Here is a 23763-nt window from a genome sequence, read left to right on the forward strand (position 1 = left end):
ATGCAATCTGAAACAATACATTTTGTGGCTGCACAATTACGTGATATTGTAATCTGTAAATGCCACAAGTAGCATTTTGGTAAAATGTGAATGAAATTGGAAATAATATTCAGTGGTTTTGGTCATTGCTCTGCCCTGCAGCAAGTGTTTGTACTGTAATAGTGAACCTGCTTGTGGATCTGTGCGGTAAGAGAGTTTCATCCCTGGTGCCACCTCATATAAAATCACTTGAAAGAACAGATCAGAGAGGGGCATCAACCGTTTCAAGCTCTGTTTATTCCTTATAAAACAGCACTTCTTGAGTCAAGGCCACCATAGCCCTGCAGGAGATGACTACATTAGCTGTTACTACAATATTGCATGCATTTATTCACTTTTGGAATGAGCCGTGTGCAAAAAAGCACCAAAGAGGAGGGGAAGTGCAATAGGAAGTGCTTGTACAACATCTTGATGTTTCCTCCTCTTGTGTAAAGCGACACACATGGAATGTGCAAAAAGACAGTCAAAAGTCATGGATTTAGAAAGTGACTCATCCTCCATATTTCCACATCTTTTTTTTTTTTTGGCCCTGTGTTCTTATGACCTATACCTACAGTAACATGAAATCACTGTGAGAGTAAAGCACCATTAATCAGGTTTTTGTGTCTCTTCTTTGTATCTACGTATATGCATGGTTAGTTGTTAAAGTGAACAATGTAAAACCATTACAGACTACAGGAGCCTACTTTCACTCTCAGGTCAGACAATCTTGTGGCACTGAAAAGGCCTGTTTTACCAAACTAAATGCTTGCCATTCCACATCTTCAATCTAATGCTTTCCAAAAGAATCTGCATTTCATCATATTCAGAGATGTAGGGCATGGTTGCAAATAATCAGAGTCCTTTAATCCAATGCCTGACTTGGCCTTAGAAGCCCTGCTTGGCCTCACAGAGGAAAACTAAAACCTAATAAATCCACAGTGTGTAGTCCGCCTTTTTAATTCCCTGTATGACTTATTTTTGAAAAATACAGCTAATCATTTAAATGGCTGCAAGTAAGTGAGGACCTAAGAAGCAAGTCAGCCCAAAGTAATTATTTTTCCTTTGCTGTAATATGGTTTCATTACGTTATGCAACCACTACGTGGAAGTCACTGGAAGCAAAACTCTGACCCAAACACGCAATAGTTTCAAGCTGTATTAATGGCCATGTATAGTGATTATTTTGCCAAAAGGGAACAGTTTGTCATATTAATAAAGAAGTTTTACATTGACAAAGTTCTCTTATGCAGTTACACTGAAGAGCACATTAGGACCTTTATCGCGAATGAGTAAATGTGAAACAGTTGAAATGTCCCATTTAGCTGCAGCCAGATCACTGATGTCAGCTCTGTAAAGTGCAACACAGTGAGGCACCACACAGCTTTCTCACAGCCACAGCATCAGCTGCAACTGGTAACTAAAGGCATTATGTCAAGAAATCATTTCTGAGGTGCGAACATACTAACATGACTACATATTGAGGATTTTTCACAATCATTGAATTTGATCAGAATCTGGTGAAGTGATGCAATCTTCTGAAAACTGAGACAGCACAGGGGGACAGGCACCCAGGCCCATTCTCTATAGGTTTCTATTGTTTATTACTTGTATTTTGTATCTGTTTAAACATCCTGCTTGTTATTGTTCTGTGTATGTTTAACACTGTTTTCTGACTGAGTTCTTTGTAGTCACTGCCATTTTTAAAATTTCGAAGGAATAAAGCTCTCCTGTTTACACTGCAGATTATATTTCAGCTTTTATTTACTGAGGTTTAAAGTGATAAGAGTACAAGGCCAAAGTATAATGCAAATATTTAAAGTTAGCTCTTTGGCTGACTGCTCGCTCATTCTGTCATATTCAACACCAATATCCCAATAACATCTTTTCTTTGGAGTTGGAAATTTTTTGCAGCATATCAGTTCCTATATATAATTTTACTAGAAGAGTCTAGTATATAGTATCAAAATCTATAAAGTGTAACACATCCTTCTATGAATAAACAGCAAAGCACTCGAAACAAATGAGATTCAACTGAACTCCCACTACATGCAGCTTCCAAAATCTACTGTATAGAAAGTGCGTATCCTCTTCTCCTTTCAAAGTAATGACAGTTCACCCGTCTGGAATTGCTAGTTTATATCAAATATAAAGCAAAGTGACAGAGAGAATGGAATGTTTTTAAGGCCACAAAGTAAAAAAAATATAGCCACAAAGAAATATGTATAAATGTATTAGCTTTAAAGCCAGCATGTTTTAAAGGTAACTATTTAAAGATATACTGCAGAAGCTTTGTTTGAAAAGCACCCTGACTGCCTGTCTGAACAATATGCGGCCAGGTAAGATAAATTCAGCTGAAATAGAAAATTAAAGTGTTTTATAAGCTTAAAGGTAAACATTGTCTTGTCTATTAAGACCATTTGTAAACGTGTCAAATGACGGCAGTGTCAATTTAAGACATGTAGTATCAATAAGAGGGATTGGGATGGTTTGACGCCTGGACTTTCACAGGCAGGGTTATGTACATAATAAAGATGCTGGTGCATTGGCATCATATTTTTACCTTGTGCCAAAGTGGTTTAGCTGCATGTTTGTTCCAATGGGTGGCATGATAAGGCTTTAGTGCTGAATGTGTGCTTGTGTTGTGCGCTGGTTGCATTGCATCGAGATTATGAGGGGTTCAAAGGTCTCCTAACTGGATTTCTTCTGGTCCCCGGTGCTTGCGCCTCTCGACTTGTTCAACACCACTGTGGCCTGAAAGCGGAGAGAAAAAGGAAGACGGTTTATTTGATTGCACACTGAATCGTCAAGAGCTTCTTGCAACATTTGCTGACTTCCGCTTCGTTGTGGTTGATTCACTGAAACCTCTCAGCGTCATCCGTCATATTTTTAAACTTGCCAGGAAGCGTTTCGTTCGATAAATTCAAACCACTTGCGGTCTCGTGTAAGTAAGCAGAGGGAACAGAGTGAACCCTGATGGCTGTTACAAGGGCTTTTTTGTCTTTCACTGTTGTTCCTTTCCTTTAGTATTTGTGCTCCTAATTATCAATCTACAGATCAATTTTCAAACATGATTACAGGATTTCTTGACTAAATGTGATGTGAACGGGGTTGCAACAGTTAAGTCACAGCAAAAGGGATGGAGCATATTTCCGGGTTTAGAAAGACTTGAATCAAATCATGTGACTGGTTCGCTCTACGTGGACGTGGCTTAGTGACTTAACAGCAACTCCATTTGGAACCAATGAGAGATCTACGACACTGCAGAAGCCCGCCCACACACCTCCTTTCACCTGTGCCGTTAGACCAGGAGGAGGGGTTAAGGGTTAAATGAACAAATGAAAACACATGCTTTGTTTTCAAAGGTTTTCCAGCTGAAATTCAAACACACACCTCCTACTGTATTGCTCTGCTAGCTACCCACACTAGCTAGCAGTCAAGTGCAGTTTTACAAGATGGTTGGGGTTAGTTACCCTCCCGGAATAACATTTCAAGATGAGTCATCAAAAACATTTGTATGTGTTACGGGAAAAGAAAAGGAAGCCATTTTGATAGAAAAATACTTACATTTAGCATATTAATGAATTGACACAGTGACAGGATGAGAGAAAACATACTTTTGATTTCACTGTCTTTATGCACCCACAGGCAATTTTAATCCAACTCTGCAGATGTTCAGTTTGTTTTGCCTCGATTAGCTCAATGCTTCAGTTTTATGGTTCAAACATTTACTTTTCCTTATCCTACTGCACTTATCAACCAAGCTTCAAGAAGCTAGAGCCAAGCCATTCTCAGCAAACAAGCTGTAATAAAAACCACTGTGTGTAACCTATCCTGCACCAAAAAGCTAGCGAACAGCTGGTGAACACTGTCAAGCATCTAGCAGGGTGAAAGGAGGTGAGAAAAACACTGAGTGCAACGCCATGACACTTTCGGTTTGCCACGTGGCTGGCAAAAAAAAGCCTAAAAACTAGCATACTATCACCTGACAAGAGAACTCCAACAGCTCAGCACTGCACTCGTTTAACATTGTCGGACTCATGACGGAGAATTAAAAAATATTACTGATGATGATACTTTATTTCCTATACCACCAACTCTTGTTCCTTGTCAAAATGCATCACCTACACCAACTACAATACAACTCGATTGCTGACAATTTGGTCGGAGATGTGGGTGTGTTATGTTAGTAGTAGCTAAGGTAGCCACAAGACTGAGGCAGGGACTAGGAGGCACAGAGGTCTGGTAAGTTCATGTCTCTCCAACTCCACACCCCCAGACTTTTTTTTTCATATCTATATAGTCTACAGTTGTACAGTAGTTTTCTGAGTCTGTCTTCCCGTTTGTAGCTGAAACAAAACTTGTCTCCTTGTTGGAACATACAACCACATGCAGACAAGAAAGAACAGGCAGCATTCAATGACTCCATTATGTTCTTGTTGTTAAAAGAGTAGCATAGCTCAGTATGGGTGGAGCAGAGGAAAAGGGCAGCAGTAAGTTGTGAATCTGGTAGTACACGCACAGTATAAGTTAACAGTGTGTCAGTTAATAAACGCTACAGCTTCTCCAGACCAAGAAAAGTGTGAAAAATGTCTGCAGTGAAAACGCAACACAGATTGAGAGTTTAGGTACATGTAGGTATGGGATAGGTACAGGTTTCAAGGGTACTATGCCGAAAGTGTCCGGTGGAAACTGGACCGTGAACACAGTAGTTGGCTAGCAAACCACAAGGTCTCAGATTAACCTGGCTTTTTCCTGGTGACAACTAATTAAAAGTGTTCCTTAAGATGCTACATGATTAAAGGCAAAATGACCTATTGTACAAAGCAGTGAACATATTTTAAATTCAAACTGTTCTTGTTTTTGAATGTCACACAGTATACGACTCTATAAACCAGCACTAAAATGGAACATGTTTGTGTTGTTTTTGTTACAAGTTCATGTCAGTTGAGTTAAGAGCTGCATTACTCCTAATTTCTCTTCTAATATTGCTGGAGTACCTTGCGAGGCAGCTTGATTCACAAGATCGTGAGCTCACATAAAATCGCGCAAGCCAAGAATCCATCTTGCCAGGCTTCAAGTATTATGTGTTTGTGGCCAGATCACAGTCATTTTGAGAAAAATCCTGTGAAGAACTGGTAGCAGCTATGGGCATGGTTGAGGGGTGACAACAACCACTGAAGCATATTGCATTTGTTCTTTCGAACATCAACTGCTCCCTCTAGTGATGTTTGTGCATTCATGCATTTAAAAAAAAAGGCTATAATAATATAACTGAAAACCCTGAAAGCCACATGGGTAGACATCAGTTAACAATAGCTGACCACTTCCACCATCCTCATTATTCTCACCTGCTCCAGGACGACACCTGCAGCCTGGTCGATGGCTCCTCCTACAGTCCGGTACCGACCAGAGTAGCGGATGAAGGTCCATGTCAGCATGGACATCATGACCACACCCAGAGTGCAGTCACACACCAGGGCGAAGGTGGACAGGCCAACGAAGAGCAACACACCTGAGAGCACGTAGAGGAGGCACACCAGGACAAACAGCACTGCAGGCGTCCGGAAGGCGCTGAAGAGATTTTTAGACTTTTACAGCAAAGAGAAAAACAGATGTTTAAAAACTTTTTCAAATCATGTTTTTACCAAAAACAGCAATGCATGCAGGGGTAATATATGACATTTATTTAAAGTGGGTGAACAGTTGCATACTAAATATTATAAATGTGTACTAAAAGCATTGTGTCAAATGCTTATTTTAATGTTAAAAAATGTATATTTTAAACAGGTATAAAGATTGTATATCATGTTTAAGTAATAGTCTAATACCTCATTGTGCTTGCTAAATGACTGCCACATTTCCTCAAGCTCCTTCTCCAGCTGTGCTTGGTATCGGTCACAAAACTCTTGTCCGCCCATCTTCTTCGTTGAGGAGAAGGTGTGTAGAGCCTCTCGGGAGTAAAAGTGATTCTTTTCCTCCAGAGATTCAGGGGACACATAGGGCAAGTCTCCCCCACACACCTTAGGAGGGACAGCAGAGAGAAAAGAGACTTAAGAAAGGAAGTTTGCAGTCAGGATTATCCACCCTCCCTCTGTTGATAACTTTTTGATTTTTCACATGGAAGTGAACCCACCTTCTCCATGTTCTTGTAATACTGATCTTTGGCTGCTGCCACAGCTGCTAGGTTATTGGCCTCTGCTGTAGCCTGGTGAGACAAACACACATTTGTCAAATGCTAGATGAGTGAACAAGGAAGGAGCAAATAAAGAAAGAAGTATCCATGCATCTAATTAACAGGGAGAAATATGAGCTTGTTAAAACCAATCCTGCACATACCATGAGCATCGTTTTTGGCTGTGGCAAATCTTCCCCCTGGTAAATCTTGATGTAAGCCTAGTAAGACAATAATAACAATCATTAGACAAGAACTGGTTTGGCTTTGCATGAAAACTCTAATATTGAAGATGTTACCTTGAAAAACTCAAGCAGGCCCCGGCAAGTGACTTTGTTTCCATTTATTTCTTTCTCAGCCAGATAATCTGGATGCAGCAGTTTGGGAATCAGGCTCTGCAGCTGCTCTCTGAACTCTGGGGCCACGTCTGACGAAAAAGGTCAAAACTTAGACAGCATTTAGAATTTTGGGCATTCTGCTAATAACCAACTTTAAACAGCAGAATAATATTGAAAAGAGGGGCTCCTACCTCTAAGTTGTCCCTGAAAACCAGGGCTGGTGGCAACTTTTAACCCAGGATGAGGTAACAAGAAGCAGGAAATTTTGGTGAAGCACGAATGGATGTGCTCCCTCACTGTTTGCAGCTCCTCATGTTGGGCCTCCTTGACCTTTAAAAATCAATGCAATAGTAAGGTGAAATTCCAAACTTCCAAACTTCAAGTATTTAAGATAAGATAATAATAATAATAATAATAATAATAATAATAATAATAATAATAATAATAATAATAATAATACATTTTATTTGGAAGTGCCTTTCAGAACACTCAAGGACACTTTACAGAGCGGGTAAAACACAAATAGCACAAGATAAATACAAGCACAATAAAAACACAAATAACACAAGATAAATACAAGCACAATAAATAAAACCCAACATATATGATATGAGTACTTATTGTATTCTGACAGAAAATAGAATTGGTACCTGTAACCGTTTATCCAGGAATTGATTGCCTCCTTTAAACCCGTAGGTATATTCATAAGGGAAGCTCCAGTCCCTTATTAGGAACATCAAAGACTGTAGGACGAAAAGAAAGGTGTTAAATTATGGATAAAACATATTTAACACATAAAACAGAGCAACAATGAAACAATGCCTCAGATCTTGCACTTACCTGAAAGGGCTTCAGAAAGATCTCATCCATGGCAAGACGGCCATACTCTGTGAACAGCTGCGAGGAGGAGGCAGCCATGATGCAAAATTAATTCTGAGATGCAAACGTCTGAAGGGTAACTGATGCTAAGCAGTTAAATCACTAAAACACCCTTCTATCAGATGCACAAAAGCTTATTCTAAAAAAAAAAAAAAAATTATATTTCAGACCCTGTCTTAAGTATAATTATTCCCTCTTGGTTGCGTGCCTCCGCCAAATTGGGAATTTTCAAACAATTGACAGTAACCACATCAAAGCAGGTGTTTTGCACCAAAATACCCGCTGATATCATCAGCGTGACTCCCGTCCCACTAATGTAAACAGACCTGTAGCTGCTGCAGATCGTCCTCTTGTATGTTCTGCGACAGATTGTAGATCTACAAAAGAGATACTATGTGAGCACAAGTTATAAGGTGGATGACAACAAATTATTAAATCTGTGATGATAATCAGCCACCTGTATTGAGCTGGTCATTGTGCTGAGGGCAAAGATGGTGGCACAGTCCTTCACGGTTGACTGGTTATCAAAGGCTCCCTGAGTGTCCATCAGCACTACTGCCACCTGCAGGAGAACAGGACAAAACACATTACCTCAGTGAACATTTTGCGTATCCAGAGAGGTATATTATTCCTAAATTATCTTTCAACTGATTGATTGCTTTAAGTAACAACTCATATAATGACCCACGGAAAATAAAGACTTTTCATAGAAATTATGTGATATTATTATTATTTACTAAGTTCTAAATGCCAAATGCTTTTTTCTTGATTTCACTGTAGTTTTTCAGTGAAAAACCTGGCATGCACACAGTGCATAAACAAATGTGTGCAGGTACCTCTGTTCCATCGCTCTTCCGGACGGGGAAAACTTCGCTCCACAACTGGATGCCTGTTGTCTCTGGTTCTGAGCCCCCTCTCCAAGAAAATCCAGTAAGTGGCTCATCATCCTGTCCCAACCAGTTTTCATCACCCTGCAGAAATACAAACTCGAAATCAGAGGGGGGGCAGGCCAGACCTTCTCTGTGGATATCATGTCCCAACCTCCAAGCTTACTCAAGAACTGAAACATGCCGGGTCATGTACTTCTAGTTATGCTGCAGCATGTAGCAGCATTACACATTTTGATAATAGAAAACTCCAGGTGTTCTGCATAATCAGTACGGTCATAATTATCTCCACAGTTAGCTATACTTTTGACCGTACTGGGTAGATGACAAGAGGATTAAATGGTAGGTAACAGTGGTGGCAGCACAACAAATGTAATGGAGTTACCAAAATCAGTGTGATTTATCAATGAGCAAAGCAAATCTAAAGCCAAGCATTAGGTTAGGGTGCAAGATATGCACAGGAAAACTAACTGTGGGCATTCACATAGAATCCACTCCTTAATAAAGGTAATGACTACATTCTCAATTATTCCTATTCAGCAAACTTGTTAGTTCACATGCTACGGCAGGGAGGAGCATTAATGTGGGATCACTGCTTAAAGGTTTGCATTGCAGCCACAGGCCATCAGTGATTTTCCAGACTATCACACCTTCAACACAAGTGGAGGAACCAGTCAGTATCACCTGCTGTGACTTCCCTGGCACTCTTTGGTTTGCATGACAATATTTTAGCATCAAATAAGTCCCCACAGGCAAGGGATCTTGGCCTCTGAGTGCTGTAGGGGGATCTGGGGAGTAAGATGTAATTACAGTGTGACTCACCTTTCTGTACATGTAACGGAGCATGAAATCAAGCAGGAAGCTCTTGCCCTTCCTGAAGGCTCCGGCCACTGACAGCACTACCACATGTTTGTCTCGGACCTCGGGAGCCAGCAGAACTCGAGCCAACGCCTCTGTGTTCAAAGCGAAGGAGTGGTCCTCCTTACACACTGTGACGATCTGAACTGGGCCTGGTTCACTCCCCATCCTTTAGAGGTACTGGTTCCTGTGTACAGCACAGACAAAAACAACAGGCGGATATTAGTACTGGAACAATTTTAGGATGGCAACAAATTACTTTCTATGTTATTCATTTATCGGTCTAACTTTGTAGTCCATAACTCGTCACAACAACTGAAAAATGTCCAAGGTGACCACTAACACCCCACGCCCTTACACGAATATTAATTTACAATGACATATAGCACTGAAAAGTAAAAAATCTTTAACATGTTTTCTTGATAAATGACTTTAACGATCAGTTTATCAGAAAAATAGTTTTCCTCCAATTGTCTAATTCATTCAGCACCGTTCAAGGCATTTCTCTAAAAATCACTTTTCGTCTGCACCAGAGAACTATTTTATTCAAATTTTGACCATCTCCTAATAGTAATTATTAATACTGATAAAACACAATCAGCAAACATTTGCTGGTTACAGTTTCGCAAAAGTAAAGAAGGTGCTTTCCTCTCTGTAATTTAAGCTCCTATAAAAACTTTTATTTTCATAATTACTTTTTATTTTGTTGTTTTTGTGTTTTCTGGCCACAAACAATGCTAATACATTGTTTGGGTTCTTGTTACTTGTAATGACATTCCACAACGGTCATTAACTAATGCACTAATGGAAAAAAATCTTGTGAGCTGTCACAGCTAGTCATAAGAAAAGTAATGGGAAAATAATCAGTACATTAAACAATACCATCAGTAGCCATTATTTGTAGGCCTAAAGGGCAAATTCCTTATAGATTATTCTGCTGAGCACACTAACAGATTTTCTTTCCAGCTTCATAAAGTGATGAGTTTATGACAAAGATGTTTACTCAGTAAATACCATTTCGCCTGTGTCTACAGAAATCAGACATGCACTGATCCTTCCATCAGACACAATATTGAGCTCTGTGTTAAGCTGACTGTGGGATGCTCTTATGGGTGTCATGCTGCTTTGCCTCCAGCTAGGGGATTCAACACGCTCTCCAGTACACTGTTCATTTTTGCTGCTTCAATGCACTTCTTTGTTGTTGCTTTGTGAGGAGGATGAACTTTCCCAAGATGAGTAAGACAGGCGAATGCTTTCATAACAGCTTATGTATGGTTGCAATACCCAAAGCTCGCTCCCTCCTCTCACCAAGAGCGCAACACCTCAAAAGGTGTGGCAGTCAGCAGCAGCATGCCTGACATTTCTGGGCAGTGAATGCGTGCAACCCAGTTGATGCAACAAAGCCCTGCGGCCGAACACTATTTTGCAAACTTCCTGAGATTTGTTATGAGCAAGTATCGAATGAAATAAACTAAACTGTACAGTACCATCTCTGTAATCAACATAGCTTGATGTCGGAAACTAGCAATCAACTCTGCAGTGATGTTGGCTAAATTATGCTGGCAGTACTTGGAGCAGCATAGCTAAGATAAGCAGATTACTAACCGAGATGTACTCGAGAAGCTCAATAGCTAACTAAAGCCCATAACTATTAACGGGCTATCTTTCTCGTTAACGGCAGTAGCTAGCAGCGCGTATGTCTGCATGGACTCAAACAAAAACAGTGAAAACAGGCTAAAGCGTATCTGCTGTTAGCTGTTGCGGGAAACCAGTGTTAAAAAAAACGCTGCAGCAATCTTTTCAGATGCTTTTACAGCCTGAATTGGCCTGCAAATAACGGATACCCTCGCTTTAGCTTCTCGTTCACAGTGTAATGTTACCTTCGATGTCTTCAAACGGCTTCAACACAATCTTATGAAGGTCGAGAAACGACTGAAACGTGACTTTTTTACACTGGCATGAGAAGAACTATGAGAACTTTTTTCCACCACGAAACTCACACACTTCCGCCTTCAGCTTGAGAAACGTCGCATGGGAAATGTAGTGTTGATGTACTTGCCTGCTTGCGCTTTAGTCCGTCTAAGAACAACGCTACCCAACATGCCAACCTTTCCTCATAGCTTAGGGAAATGTAGTTTTTAGTACAAAGTTACGTATACGGAAGCCACGTAAAACAGAAGTTAGATGTTTTGCATGTATGCAAATTATATCTGAAAAACTTCCACGGATTTAAAGACATTGTAGCTTAGCAACAGGTTTTTGTTTGAGTAAATACCATGTAAATGTATACCAGACTATAGTTGGTTCAGCAAAACGTGACTGTTGCACCCTCTAATGGTATAATTCGTATAAACAGCTACAATCTTCTGGATATGATGAAAATACCCCCAAACAGGCAATTTTAACTCACAAAACCAGCATGACAGATTTTATTTGTTGGATTACAAAATCTAAAGCTTTTGAAAATACATATAATTTACGAACAGAAATTCAGTGTACCCTGAAATGGACAGTGGTTTAAATGGCAGTGAGTCATCTTACAGTTCAACTTAATATCAAAACTATTCCTGATTGAAACAGCTTAGCTTAGCTTACAAGATCATATCTAGGTTTTCAAATTCACAGAAAACTCATAGACATACAGCGATTCAGTAACATGACAACATGCACATGAAATCAACTCATGATCTGAAGATTGACGATGGGTGGAAAGAAATTATGTTTACATAAAATTGGAAGTACTTATATTACTGGAACTGAGTAGTGCTTTGCAACTTTTTGAGTGCACTCTACATTCAGAACTAAATTATAAATTAAAGAGTTTTTTAAAGAAGCATTACACTGAATAAGTAATAGTGTGGATGTGAGTCAGTGTGCTGCTCAGTGTTTTCCACAAAAGAGATATTTTTGTACATTCCTTGTGCAAGTTTCAACGCTCTACTAATCTTACTTTAACTTGGGAAACAAGTTAATCAAGACACGGCACTTCCACTTGAGTTGGAAGCACTCTGTCCACCTCTGAGAATGAACTTATTGTGTTAAAAAATTCACAGTGGAAAACCTAAAATGTATTGTTTTGAAGACATTACTCTATTAATACTTAAAAATCTCAGAGCATGATTTTTCCATTTTTCTTATCTTACGCTCTCAAGTCTTGATCCAGGTTGTCATTGTATGGTGGTTAATTCAGTTTCTGCATTTGCAAGTGCTTGAAAACATGTGACGCAACGTAATTCATAGTCTTGTTAATCCAACAAAAAAGTTGTTATATATATGTTTTACCTATCTACAAAACCATACGGAAGCCTTAGGGCAGTGTCAACATCATCACTCCATCCATTATTATTTAAGACTTTAAAATACAAAGCCCCACTATGTTAGTTTGTTGGAGTATTTGCTTACAATGGATTGAAGCATTGCATCACTTGTGATTGTTAAATGGGATAGAACATTAATATCCTCCACCTGCTAGGTCCAGCAGTGACCCAGCAGCCTCCTGGGCCTCGGCATCGAGCTGAAGGATCTCCACAGTCTCCAGGTCCAACTCGGTGTCACCCGGCAGCAATAGGTACTGCTGAGAGTGGTAATAGTGTAACTCAATGTACCCGCTGTCTGACAGGGGGTCCTTCTCCATCTCCTCGCTGACCTCCTCCTGCTGGTATTCAACCGATTCCATGGTGACAAGCTCCTCATGATCCGGGGTCAAAGGGCACAGAGGGTTTTCAGAGAAAGTTGGGTTACCACTAGTCAAGTTTTGCGGTGAGGACGTGGACAGGAGGAGGGTGTGAGAAAGAGGATCTGCATGAGAAAAAAACAATAAAAGAAGAAAATGACAGACTATAGTGTCATGCAGAAAATTAGACATTAATATTAACAACGCGTTTTCATACAGGCGGGATGAACAACCACTTGTCGGATTCTTCAGTGAGCATGTGGGCATATGTAGCACATAGGCTCGGAAACAAAACGAGGGGACATAAAGGGGACCAAGCTAGTCTATTGCTGGGTTGCCAAGGTAATAGAAGGTTGTTGCCATGACAACAGAACACAAACACGGGAACAATGTTGCATGCTGAGAAAACTGCAGAGAGGAATAAAAGCTGCAGGTAATAAAAGTGTCACAGAGAGCTGTTACTCCATTGATAAAATAATGTAGACGGAAAGAAATTCATAAAGGGTCAAAAATGTAAGTTCTTGCACTAATTAAGTGACATAAGCCTGCTGTGAGTCTCCTCGTCATCATCACTAACCTGATATTTCGAAAGAGTCAGACAATGCAGGCAGCCCAAATTCAGCTTCTTCCAACCTGCAAACAACATGGCAAGATAGTTAGACAATTGGACAAATACAGCTTCTAGTAAGCGAGTGTCATTAAAATGTAATACGATTCACTAACACCTTAGCCACTACAGGATAATTTTATTTTACTGCTCCAGTTAGAAAGCAAGTCTTCAAATTGCACGATTTGTCCCACCAATAGTCCAAAATCCAAAGATATTCAGTTTACATTCAATCGAAAAGACAGTGAAAAGCAGCTAATTCTCACAAATATTTGGTATTTTACCCCAGATAACAAAATGATTATCAAAATTGTTGATAATAATTTCCTTTCAGTTAATGAAGTAATGATTAATTGAGTAATAGTATCATCACTAATACTTTGTGTTGACTTTGAGTCAGCCAAAAGAAAATGTATCTAATCCACTTTTGCTAATCAATTATATAAGTAATTAAGTAAATACAGTAAACCAAAACATTCTCTTGTTCCAACTCCCAGCTTTTAATACTGTATAATGATCAATTAACCACATTTATGGAGTTAAACATTATTTTAAAAAAGATTCAAGATGAATATTTGTTTGTTTCCCTGTTGCGCATACGTAAACTGTGTGACTTTACTCACAGTGTAGGCTTCTTTATCAGATTGCTGTTGGTGCTGTGATAACTGTGGGTCTTCCTCAGGACCTCGAGGAGCGCCGGCCGGTACTCTGGACACACACACCACAGCGATCCCTTCCCCACTGACTGAAAGAAATATACAAAACCACCTGAAACACTCAAACTGCAGTGGCCCACGCAAAGATGTTAGTCTTAAGCCACGCTGACACATTAGACCACATAACAACATGTGGCGCACATTATAATAATTTCCCTGTAAGGCAGTTTAGTTGCTGACTTGACTACAGAGAGGCACATTTTAGAGGGATGCTTGAACCTCTGTCCTATACATTAAGCGCTTTACTCGCTACATGACCTGGTTGCTCTTAATGTGGTAAACGCTGAGTCATGTGCCCACCTGGCTTTTGTCCCTCTGGATGCGGCGGAAGCTCTTGCTCAGGGACAGGTTGTGTCTAACAGAGTTCCTCCAGCCTCCAGAAGCTGTCCTGTAGTAGGGGAAACTGTTCACAATCCATTCATAGATGTCCTTCACTGGAAGCCTCTTGTCAGGGGAGTCTTCTATTGCCATGAAAATCAGACTACTGAAGGAGTACGGTGGCTTGGACAGGGCCGGAGGAAGAGGATGGGTAGGTGTGGAGGGCTCTAAATGAGGCAGCAGTGTCATTTTGGGGAGGGGCTGCAGTGGTAGCAGGTTGCCCCTCTGATGCAGCCAGCTGAGGCATGTCAGGTCATCTTGGTCAGACATGTTTGCCGGGCTGAGGCACTGTGTGTTTTGTCCTTTCAGGCACTCAGATGCTGTGCAGTGTGAAAGAGCAGAGGAAAAGTGAACAGACTCTGCGGTTGCTGGAGAAAGTGAGGTAGGGGACGGGGGGAACGAAATAGGCGAAAGCGGGAGTGAAACACGGCCATCTGAGCAGGCCTGCTGCGGCGAGGAGCAGAAAGGCAGGGTCCCTCCAAATGAGGTAGGACATGGCGATGAGGGTGGCAGTGTGTGAGGGCTATTCTCCATCTCTCTCCCAGGAGGAAACTTCCAGGATCATTCAGCTGTACCGCACCTGAATGATACGACAGAACAAATGTTAGGAATGATTAATGTCAGTGAAGATTAAAAGTGACCAAGTAAGTTTTCTATAGCTGAAAGTCACATTTGCCTCAAAGGGCTTTGCAATCTGCACAGCACCCTCAGAAAAAAACTTCCTCCAGGATAGATAGAAAAGAACTATAGGTCTGTTTCTTTGAAGGAATAATAAAACTTAAAACTTTAAAAACTACCTTTCAAAACAAAAACAATTAAACATGGAGGTTAGCTACTCCAGGTTCATTTTAACTAAACACAGAGAGTAAAAGAGCTGATGGAAAATGCAGGAGAAAGGAAAAACAACAGCTTGGATCAGTTAAATGTTAGCTATCCGTTCCCATCTGATGAGCATCCACTAGGCGTTCAAAGTCCAGTGTGTGTCCAGTCTTACAGTAACCGAACATCTCTTGTATTCATGAACACAAAGCGTGTCCAGTGGACAGGTGCAGCTCTCTTACAAAGTCACCGTTGTTAGCATGTATGTACTAAAGGTGCGCTGGCATCGATTACATACTTTTAACAAACTAATAACGGACTTACTGCAGGTAAATTCCAATATTTGACGCTCTGAAAGTTTGGAGGTGATGCCACATGGCTCTACAAAGGAGGCAAATGGCGGAACAATATAAAGTTTCATTTAGTCAGGAAAGCCGCCTTCCTCTCACAGGTAACGCACTCGGGGATGTTTCCCAGTCCTTCAAATGCACAATACTGACTAGCTACTCACCGAATTACCAAAACGGTAGTTCTGGCACAATTCAGAGCTCTTTAAATGTCCAACACACGTCGTTCGAAAGTTAAACGTGAAATTCTGCGGTTCAGTCCGAGTCGGACACCTCTGTGGTCTGTTGGTGTCCGGGTTTCCCTGGAAACGACAAGGACGCTCTGCGGCGTGTGCGCGCCCAGCCGCGCTCCCGCACCCACTGCACAGTCGCACCAAAACCGACCAGTAGGAGACAGTCGTCACACTCAACAGGGTAGTACAATAAAAAATAACAGAACCCTAATGTAAAACACCTCATGAAATACTAAGTACCCAAGTAGTAACAGGAGTAAGATGGTTAGTCGTGTAAAATTATTAAGATGTTTTCAGGAAGAAACAATGTTAAAGATTAAAAATGTACAAATGGAAACATTTGTAATGAGTATCAGCAAAAGGTACTTATGTATTAAAACTTATCAGTGTGAAGTATAATGACTTGTAATTTTTATCTATAATATACTAGTGGATTATTATTACTGCATTAATGTCTAAGCAGCATTTTAATTTGTCAAGGTGTGGCCAATTCTGACCTTTCAATAAACTGGCTGGTTTAATCAATGCAAATGTATATTACACAACCTCTTCCACTTGTGTGTAAAATCTGAATTAAATGTAGTGGATTAAAAAATACAGACCTAAATTAGTAGTGTTCAGAGGAAAAATCAGATACAACAAAAAATAAATGACCCGCATAGCTTTTCCCATGGAACAAAATAGTCTGAAAAAGCCTCAGAAACTTAAAACTGAATGCACAAAGCTAAATATATTTATTTTTTTTCTCTACAAAAAATCCAAACATTGTCATATTTTGTCAAATGTAGATAAATAAAATCCCGGACTTACAAGAGAAAGGGAGATAATGCAGCAACAATACTATTCCAGAAAAGTGGCACTCGAATCATGGGTGTAATGCGCATTGCTGTCTGTGTGGTTTGTACTGTGTGACATAAATACTGGAAAACATGTCCAGAAACATTTTACAAAAAGGATATTTAAACTGAGTTATTTTTAAACAAATTTCACAATGAAAGCCCTTCTTTACCACACTAGATGACCCAAAAAAGCATTTGTCAGCATCATTGTCCACTCAGGCGGGAAGACAAGTCTTCCAGTGAAACATTTTCTGTACCAAACTTTGTGATTAAATCAGTGAAACCACTGCATTACGAACATGTTCGTCTGACAGGCTCAACACACGCTGCAATTCAACACTGACACATATGTTCTGAGTGTACTGACAAAAGAGCATATAAAGGCAGGTGTACAAGCACAGCAACTACCACATTTCTTGGGTCCAATACACTTGGATTTCAGGTTATTAAATGCCTCAAGGTCACCTGATCAAGTGAGAGGTTAACCAATATATAATGACTGGCTGAAAGACTGCAGCAGCCACAGTGATATAAAGGCGGAACTGAGGTTTGGCACTTGATCCAGTTCCCATGGAGTCCGAGGAGAGAGAGGGAAGGATCTTCATTTTCAGAGATCGAACCTGTGAAGATAGCACCATTTTTAAACCTAGAATTCAGGCCAAACATATAATATGCAAGCTGTCTCGATGAAAGGAAAAGTTCGACATTTTGGGTAACATGCTCATTTGCTTTCTTGACAAACGTTAAATGAGTAGATCAATAACACTCATGTCTGTGCGGTAAATATGAAGCAATAGCCAGCAAATTTTAGCTTAGCTTAGCACAAAGACTGAAAGCAGGGGAGAAAGCTAGCCTAGTTCTGTCTAAAAGTAACAAAATCCACCCACCACTATGTGTAAAGTTCTTTTATTTAAAAGTTCAATCTTGAAATCCTTTATTTAATTTGTACAAAAACTACATGTGTTGTTTTGTAGGAGGGTTATGTGCTTGGACTATTTTTTGGCCAGGACAAATAACTTTCTAGAGTCTCAGCTGGTTGCCTGGCATCGTCACTGTGACAAGACTTCATGCTAGCTGTTTCCCCCTGTCTCCAGTCTTTGTGCTAAGCTAGCTAGCTATTTCCCAAAATGTTAAACTATTCCTTTAAAAAGGAATTTTAAAGGATACATTGATTAAAAACATTATTGATGCAATAAAAACAGGTTAAACAGTTATTCCTTTCTTTAGCCATTAAGCTCTTTTTTCCCCAAAAGTTGTTTGTGTGTTTTTTAGCAAGTTATTGTCACATACGTGAAGTAATTGGTAATTGTAAGGGTATTTTGGTAACTAAAAGTAATATAGGGCAATAATGCAACAAATGATAATGCTGAATGTTAATGCCAAAAGATGTTGATGATGTATTTTGTTGCACAGGACAACACAGTGTATTTATCACAGTAAAACCTAAACCTAAGGGTTTTCATGCCTATTATATTACAGTTCTATACTATATACCGATTGTATTTGCCATAGTTATGGAGTTTGGTGTGCAATAGCGGTCCTCGTTTCTTTGTGTATACTGTCTGTTCATTTCTTCATTATTCTCTTTTTAAACACATGGGGAAAGAACAATTGAACAAAACAGAAACTAAATATGCAAAAATCTGACCTACTTATGAAGTAGAATTAAGTATAATTATATAGGCAATTAAATCTGAACTAAAAATATGCCATGCTGAAGAAACACAATCCTGTTGTGGATTGGAAATTCATAGTTTTAAGCTTAGACTCATGCTTGTGCATGATTAAATAAGATAAAAGTATATTATTCAACCCGGATTGTTTCAAGCACACAATTTTGTCCATGCACAGGCTTTGTTAAAAAAAAAAAATAATAAATGTCCAGTTTATAGTCGTGTAATGATCTCATTTTCTAATTCTGATTGATCAGAAATTAGTAATTTGGTTTTCAGTTTTAAGAAAACATGATATTCAAATACTTTAGATTTACAAATATAGGAGATGATGTTAATAAGGACTCAAAATACTTACAATGAAGAACATAAGGGCACAAGAGGACCAGGCAAGGCCCACAAAATAACCATCACTGCCAAACACTAAGCCACACAACATTGTGAAGATCATCCTACAGGAGAGGCAGAACATTTTTTTTTTAATATTTCATACTACCTAAACATGAATTTATAATGCAGCTGACATGGACCAACTTATATTTAAAATCATTATTCATGACAATTTAGTTATAATACACAAAAAGTTACAGATTTGGTCTAAAACGATCACACTGATTTGCTTTGTGAATGCACTTTGCTTATGCACATTAGCGTAACTTGATATTTACCCAACATATTTGTATCCACTGTAGGCAATAAGGTCAAAGGTTGACAGATCGCTGTGTACTGTCAGCAGGTACAAACTGAACAACATCACCAAGACCTCGATGATGACCCACACAAGGGCAGTGCTGGCACACAGTCCAAGAACCTCTGGACTGAACCTTTACACAAAGACAATATACACTAATTAACTTATCAGTAACTGTGAGTCATAAAATAAATTACATGGGGAAGAATGACTCACCTTTGTTGAATGCCAAGGGCCATTCCAGCAAGTAAAATGTAGGTTATGAAAGCCATTGCTAAAAGACAAAAGTACACATAACACGTCATACAGGATCCTAACATGTTCTTCTATTGATAATTGTGTATCTATAGGAAACTTACTTGGTATGTAAAGATCAGGTGCATTCACATCCTGTCTTGGAGTCAGTGGAGTGTCCCGATGGTAACGAACTTCCCAATCCTTTCGAGAACCCACACAAAAAAAGTATGAATCATCAATCATCATCATCATCATCATCATCATCATCAGTGTTATATGCAAATGATGCTTGGTGCTATTTTTCCAACTGAAGGGTCTATTGCTTTGCTCACATTAAACAATGACATGACTTAGACAATCACTATATGAAAGTTAATTTAAATTTGGTAAGATTATAGATAAACAAGGGGTAACAGCAGTGTTAGATGATCCTCTGAATAAGAATGAAGAAAATACAGAATGAAATATTACACTAAAGCCAATTAGCATGTTCTGGGCCAGTGCAAGAGAGCTGTCTTCTTTAGTTTGGCTTTTTGTTTGTTTGTTTAACTCCTTGCTACCTTGCTAGCAATAGTCTATATTTTTGTTGGTGTCAACAAATTCCATTAAAAGAATAAAACCAAGAAAGTGTCTGTTTCTTAATTCTTTCCAACTTCTGTACCCTGTGTTAGCCAGAAGCCCATTTCTTCTAACTGAAAGTGTGAATCTTAAAAAACAGGTCCAAAATGTATAGTTTACAAAACACTGAATAATAATAAAAAATCAAGAGCACTGAAGATTTTTAGCGAATATTACTCAAACAGGAGTTAATACTTTGTTGGGGACTAATCCTTTGGTCATTTTATAGTATTTGTCGACAATAAGAAAAGTATAGACTATTACCTGCCTTGTCCTTTAAGTTAACTCCAGCTATAAGGTATTCTATGCAGAGTTAAAACTACAACCAAACTGTAATAGCTGCAAATGTAAGAGTACATACAGTAGAATTTAGGGTCAAACAGTACATACTACGTGACCCTGGTCTTGTAAGGACAGTTTGCACTGCATGTGGTTCGTACATTATCTTGGCACAGAATGTTTGGAGTGGTGACTTGATTTATAATCTGAATGAGTTCAAGTGTGTGCAAATTTACTGAGCACAATATGCTTTTATATCCCCACAGGCAATCGCAGCATTATCACATTCATAAATAAAGCTGTTGCAGTGATTAAGTGGCTGATTATCTTATTTGCATGCTTTCAATGTGATAGGTGGCTGAAAATATGATACCAGTTTTATTATCATGGAGTCTTAGCACTACTAAATGTTTTTGTGTTGTCCTGTACGCTGATGTAGGACAAAGTCTGACAGGATGAATGGTTCTGATTACCTGATGTGTATAAGGGAACATGAGGATCATAAGCTTCTTCAATACATATCTGGTGTCGACAGCGAAGAAGTATTTCAGCTTGTTCACAGACATGTATCTGCTGATCTGAAAGGCAAAGGAAGTGCAAACATTAACTTAACAGATGAGGTGTGACAGTCTGCCAAAGTTAATAAATACAGCTGAGTCACAGTTTTAAAGAAGGCTGCGCCTGCCCTCAGGGTTGTGCATCACTTTGGATTGACACCCAGTATGCGTAACCACCTGTGTACCAAAGTTGCCAATCCAGTAAAACAATATCAGTTTTATTTATGTGCCATCCACAGGCGTTTTCATTTCATTCCTTTATTCCTGGGTGATGAAATTCATTGACTATTATCTTATATGAGAAAATGGACCAGAAAATGGTGTGTTTGACTGAAAACTGTCCACTAAAAATGACATGCCTTAGATGTTCAAGATTCAATTGTCAAAAGGCTCTGAAAGTGATTCATGTCTGGCAAAACGGAATTGGACGGTAGCTGAAAATCAGAAAGTACTAGGTATTAGACTGCTCCTGGAGAGTGACAATTAAGGAATACATCTGTGTGTGGTTCTCTATGTTGCAAAACTTCAAATAATGAACTTGTGAGAGCAAGAGTCACTATTTGGGGTAAAAAAAAAAAAATTAGAACAAGGAAAACATTTATTGTTTCAAAGTTGTAAAGCAAACTGCTTTATTTTAGACAACTCCATTCTCTTGCTTAGACCTTTTATCTTATCACATATATTAAGAGTCAGGCTGTGTCATATATGACAGCTGCAGAGAAATTTCAGGACGTTGTGAAAATTGTTCAGAATGTGTTCAGAGTTCCTTTAAACGAGGGACAGGTGTAAAGTTTTGCCAATTAACCAACTGAGTCTTTGACCTTATTAATAGGTTACTGTGTCAACAACCCATTCCCCTTCATTCAACCACATACAGTAGCATACATCATATTTGGAATATCCCTCATATCATATCCCTATGAATATCCTGCATTTCCTTACCTCTTTGTTTACCATATCCTTTCCTTGGCTGGCTAATGAGGAGCCATACATGATTGCAGCATTGGCCATTGGGTCAGTAAACAGGTTGTCCACTCCAGTACCTCCGTGCATGTCATTTGTGGGTCCCATATTGTACCCAGGAGTGTAGTATGCCTGACTGTTCATTGCTGGTGCTGCAGAGCTGGTGTCGTCAAACAGAACAGAATCTGCTGTGGGTGGAGCTGCACGGGCTCTTGGTTTAGCTGTGAAAAATATGGACACAACAGAGAAAATTGTGTGAATTTAAACTTACATGAAAAAATATTTAAAAATTACTGATGATCTTACATAGAGTTACTAGCTTTTTAACAACAATATCAAACATAAACATACACTTAAATCCACCCTATTTGGCTGATAGGGTAGTATCTTCACAAAAGGTTGATTCACCTTTGACGTTGCCATCTTGGATGTAGTTTGGGATGCTGCTGAATTGTACCACATTTGTTTCTTATATTTTGTCCACCCATTGTACTGTAAATCAATTACAGTATAAAAGCAAGATTTATTCAAGTACTGGTACATTAGACTGCATTAGTTTTATCTAGATGTACCTCATTAAGTGGACGTTTTTAGTGTCAATCACCAGTCATGTGACAGGTATGCTGGGGCCTCTATGTCTTACTCTCTTAGGAAAATAGGAAGTAGACACTACACTGGATATTTTGTAAATTTTTTGCACAACTGATAACTGATGGTAACATGGTGATTCACATTTCCACTTACTTGCTCGGTAACCATGATGCGGCAATTCCATTGTGACGTTCACTGCGCTGACGTTAGCTTAGAATAAAAAACAATGAGACGTTAGCCACATTTCATCTTATTTAACGCTCAGTCACACTAAGTCACCTTGGTCAGCAAGCTAAGTAATGCACTGCGATGTTGTGCCACAGCTAACATTGATAGCATTACATTACTTGATATCAGTAAGCGACTAGCTTGGGACACTTTTATGCTAACACTCGCTAGCTACCAAGCTAACCTACATATAAACTTACTTAACGGTAATCACTGTTGCTGCCAGTTAATGCTAGTTACCTAGCCAGGCGAGCTAAGTTAATAACATCATATTTTCAAGTAATACTCAGTATAGCCACACATGTTACAAAGTCTATTCAACAGTAGCATTTCAAAAGTCCACACAACTTATCTAAGGTATAACATTATGGTTATTAAGTAAATAACGAGCATACGAGCACTTACCTACACCGCTAACGCTGTTAGCTAGCTACGTGGCTACCAGACTGTTCGGGCTGATCCCACCCATCCACAGCGGTTGGTTGACTTCAGTGTGCCTGCGTGGCAGAAAACAGAGTAAGTAGAAGACATAGTTCACAGTACACAGTCGTATCAGGACATACAGTGAAGGGTCTATGCACTTGCACGTCAGGATTTGCTTTCCGTTTCTTTCCTATCCATGCTTAACTGTTTGGGGGGACAGATGGGAAGGTTTCATTTCACCTTTAAGATTACACAAACTTAGTGCATCTCTGAGCAGAAAACACCACTGGACCAACACCAGAAATATAACAGCATCATAAAGAAGACACAGTTTCCCTTTTATCAAATATACTGAAACTAAATTTAGCAGACAGATATATTTTGAAACACGCAGGTAGGCTGTCAGAGAAAGGCGGTGGGGGAAAGGGCGCAAATGTTTATCTTATTTTGACTTTGACTGACTTTTCATGCTATAGAATAATATTGTGCACTCAAAACAAGAACAGAAAGAAGAAAGAGAATTACAGATTAAATGCTAATGCATTGCCAGACCACCTGCAAAATTGTTTTAGTGATTACAGGTTAATGCATGAAGTCAAGTCAGTTTTATTTATTTATTTCAGAGTAATCAAGCACATTCACTAGTACTCTATTTAAGTCCAATTTTGAGGTACTTACACTCCACTACATTTTAGTCTGCATTATTTATCCCATGTGGTTGAAGTTGCAGATGAAGA

General features: G+C 39.3%; 3 protein-coding genes across 3 annotated transcripts; all 3 read right to left on the reverse strand.

Moving 5' to 3' along the window:
- Positions 1–257: 257 nt before the first annotated feature.
- atl3 (atlastin 3) lies at positions 258–11165 on the reverse strand. Its single transcript, XM_041944159.1, has 14 exons — positions 11035–11165; positions 9119–9341; positions 8246–8380; positions 7867–7971; positions 7736–7786; positions 7371–7427; positions 7181–7273; positions 6722–6860; positions 6492–6619; positions 6357–6413; positions 6154–6225; positions 5849–6040; positions 5369–5608; positions 258–2771 (listed from the first exon to the last, which is right to left on the reverse strand). The coding sequence occupies exons 2-14, from the start codon at positions 9320–9322 to the stop codon at positions 2709–2711; spliced, it is 1536 nt and encodes a 511-aa protein (XP_041800093.1). The 5' UTR covers positions 9323–9341; positions 11035–11165; the 3' UTR covers positions 258–2708.
- A 1440-nt stretch (positions 11166–12605) lies between these two features.
- si:ch211-145o7.3 (forkhead box protein N2) lies at positions 12606–15062 on the reverse strand. Its single transcript, XM_041944721.1, has 4 exons — positions 14451–15062; positions 14058–14179; positions 13405–13460; positions 12606–12952 (listed from the first exon to the last, which is right to left on the reverse strand). The coding sequence occupies exons 1-4, from the start codon at positions 15060–15062 to the stop codon at positions 12606–12608; spliced, it is 1137 nt and encodes a 378-aa protein (XP_041800655.1).
- A 1582-nt stretch (positions 15063–16644) lies between these two features.
- yif1a (Yip1 interacting factor homolog A (S. cerevisiae)) lies at positions 16645–23102 on the reverse strand. Its single transcript, XM_041944154.1, has 9 exons — positions 23009–23102; positions 22529–22585; positions 21764–22005; positions 20738–20842; positions 19490–19568; positions 19347–19404; positions 19108–19263; positions 18798–18891; positions 16645–17386 (listed from the first exon to the last, which is right to left on the reverse strand). Exons 2-9 carry the CDS (start codon positions 22557–22559, stop codon positions 17228–17230), a joined length of 924 nt encoding a protein of 307 aa, XP_041800088.1. The 5' UTR covers positions 22560–22585; positions 23009–23102; the 3' UTR covers positions 16645–17227.
- Positions 23103–23763: the final 661 nt, after the last annotated feature.

This window comes from Chelmon rostratus, chromosome 9 (genome assembly GCF_017976325.1).
Source record: "Chelmon rostratus isolate fCheRos1 chromosome 9, fCheRos1.pri, whole genome shotgun sequence".
Classification (NCBI taxonomy): Eukaryota; Metazoa; Chordata; class Actinopteri; order Chaetodontiformes; family Chaetodontidae; genus Chelmon; species Chelmon rostratus.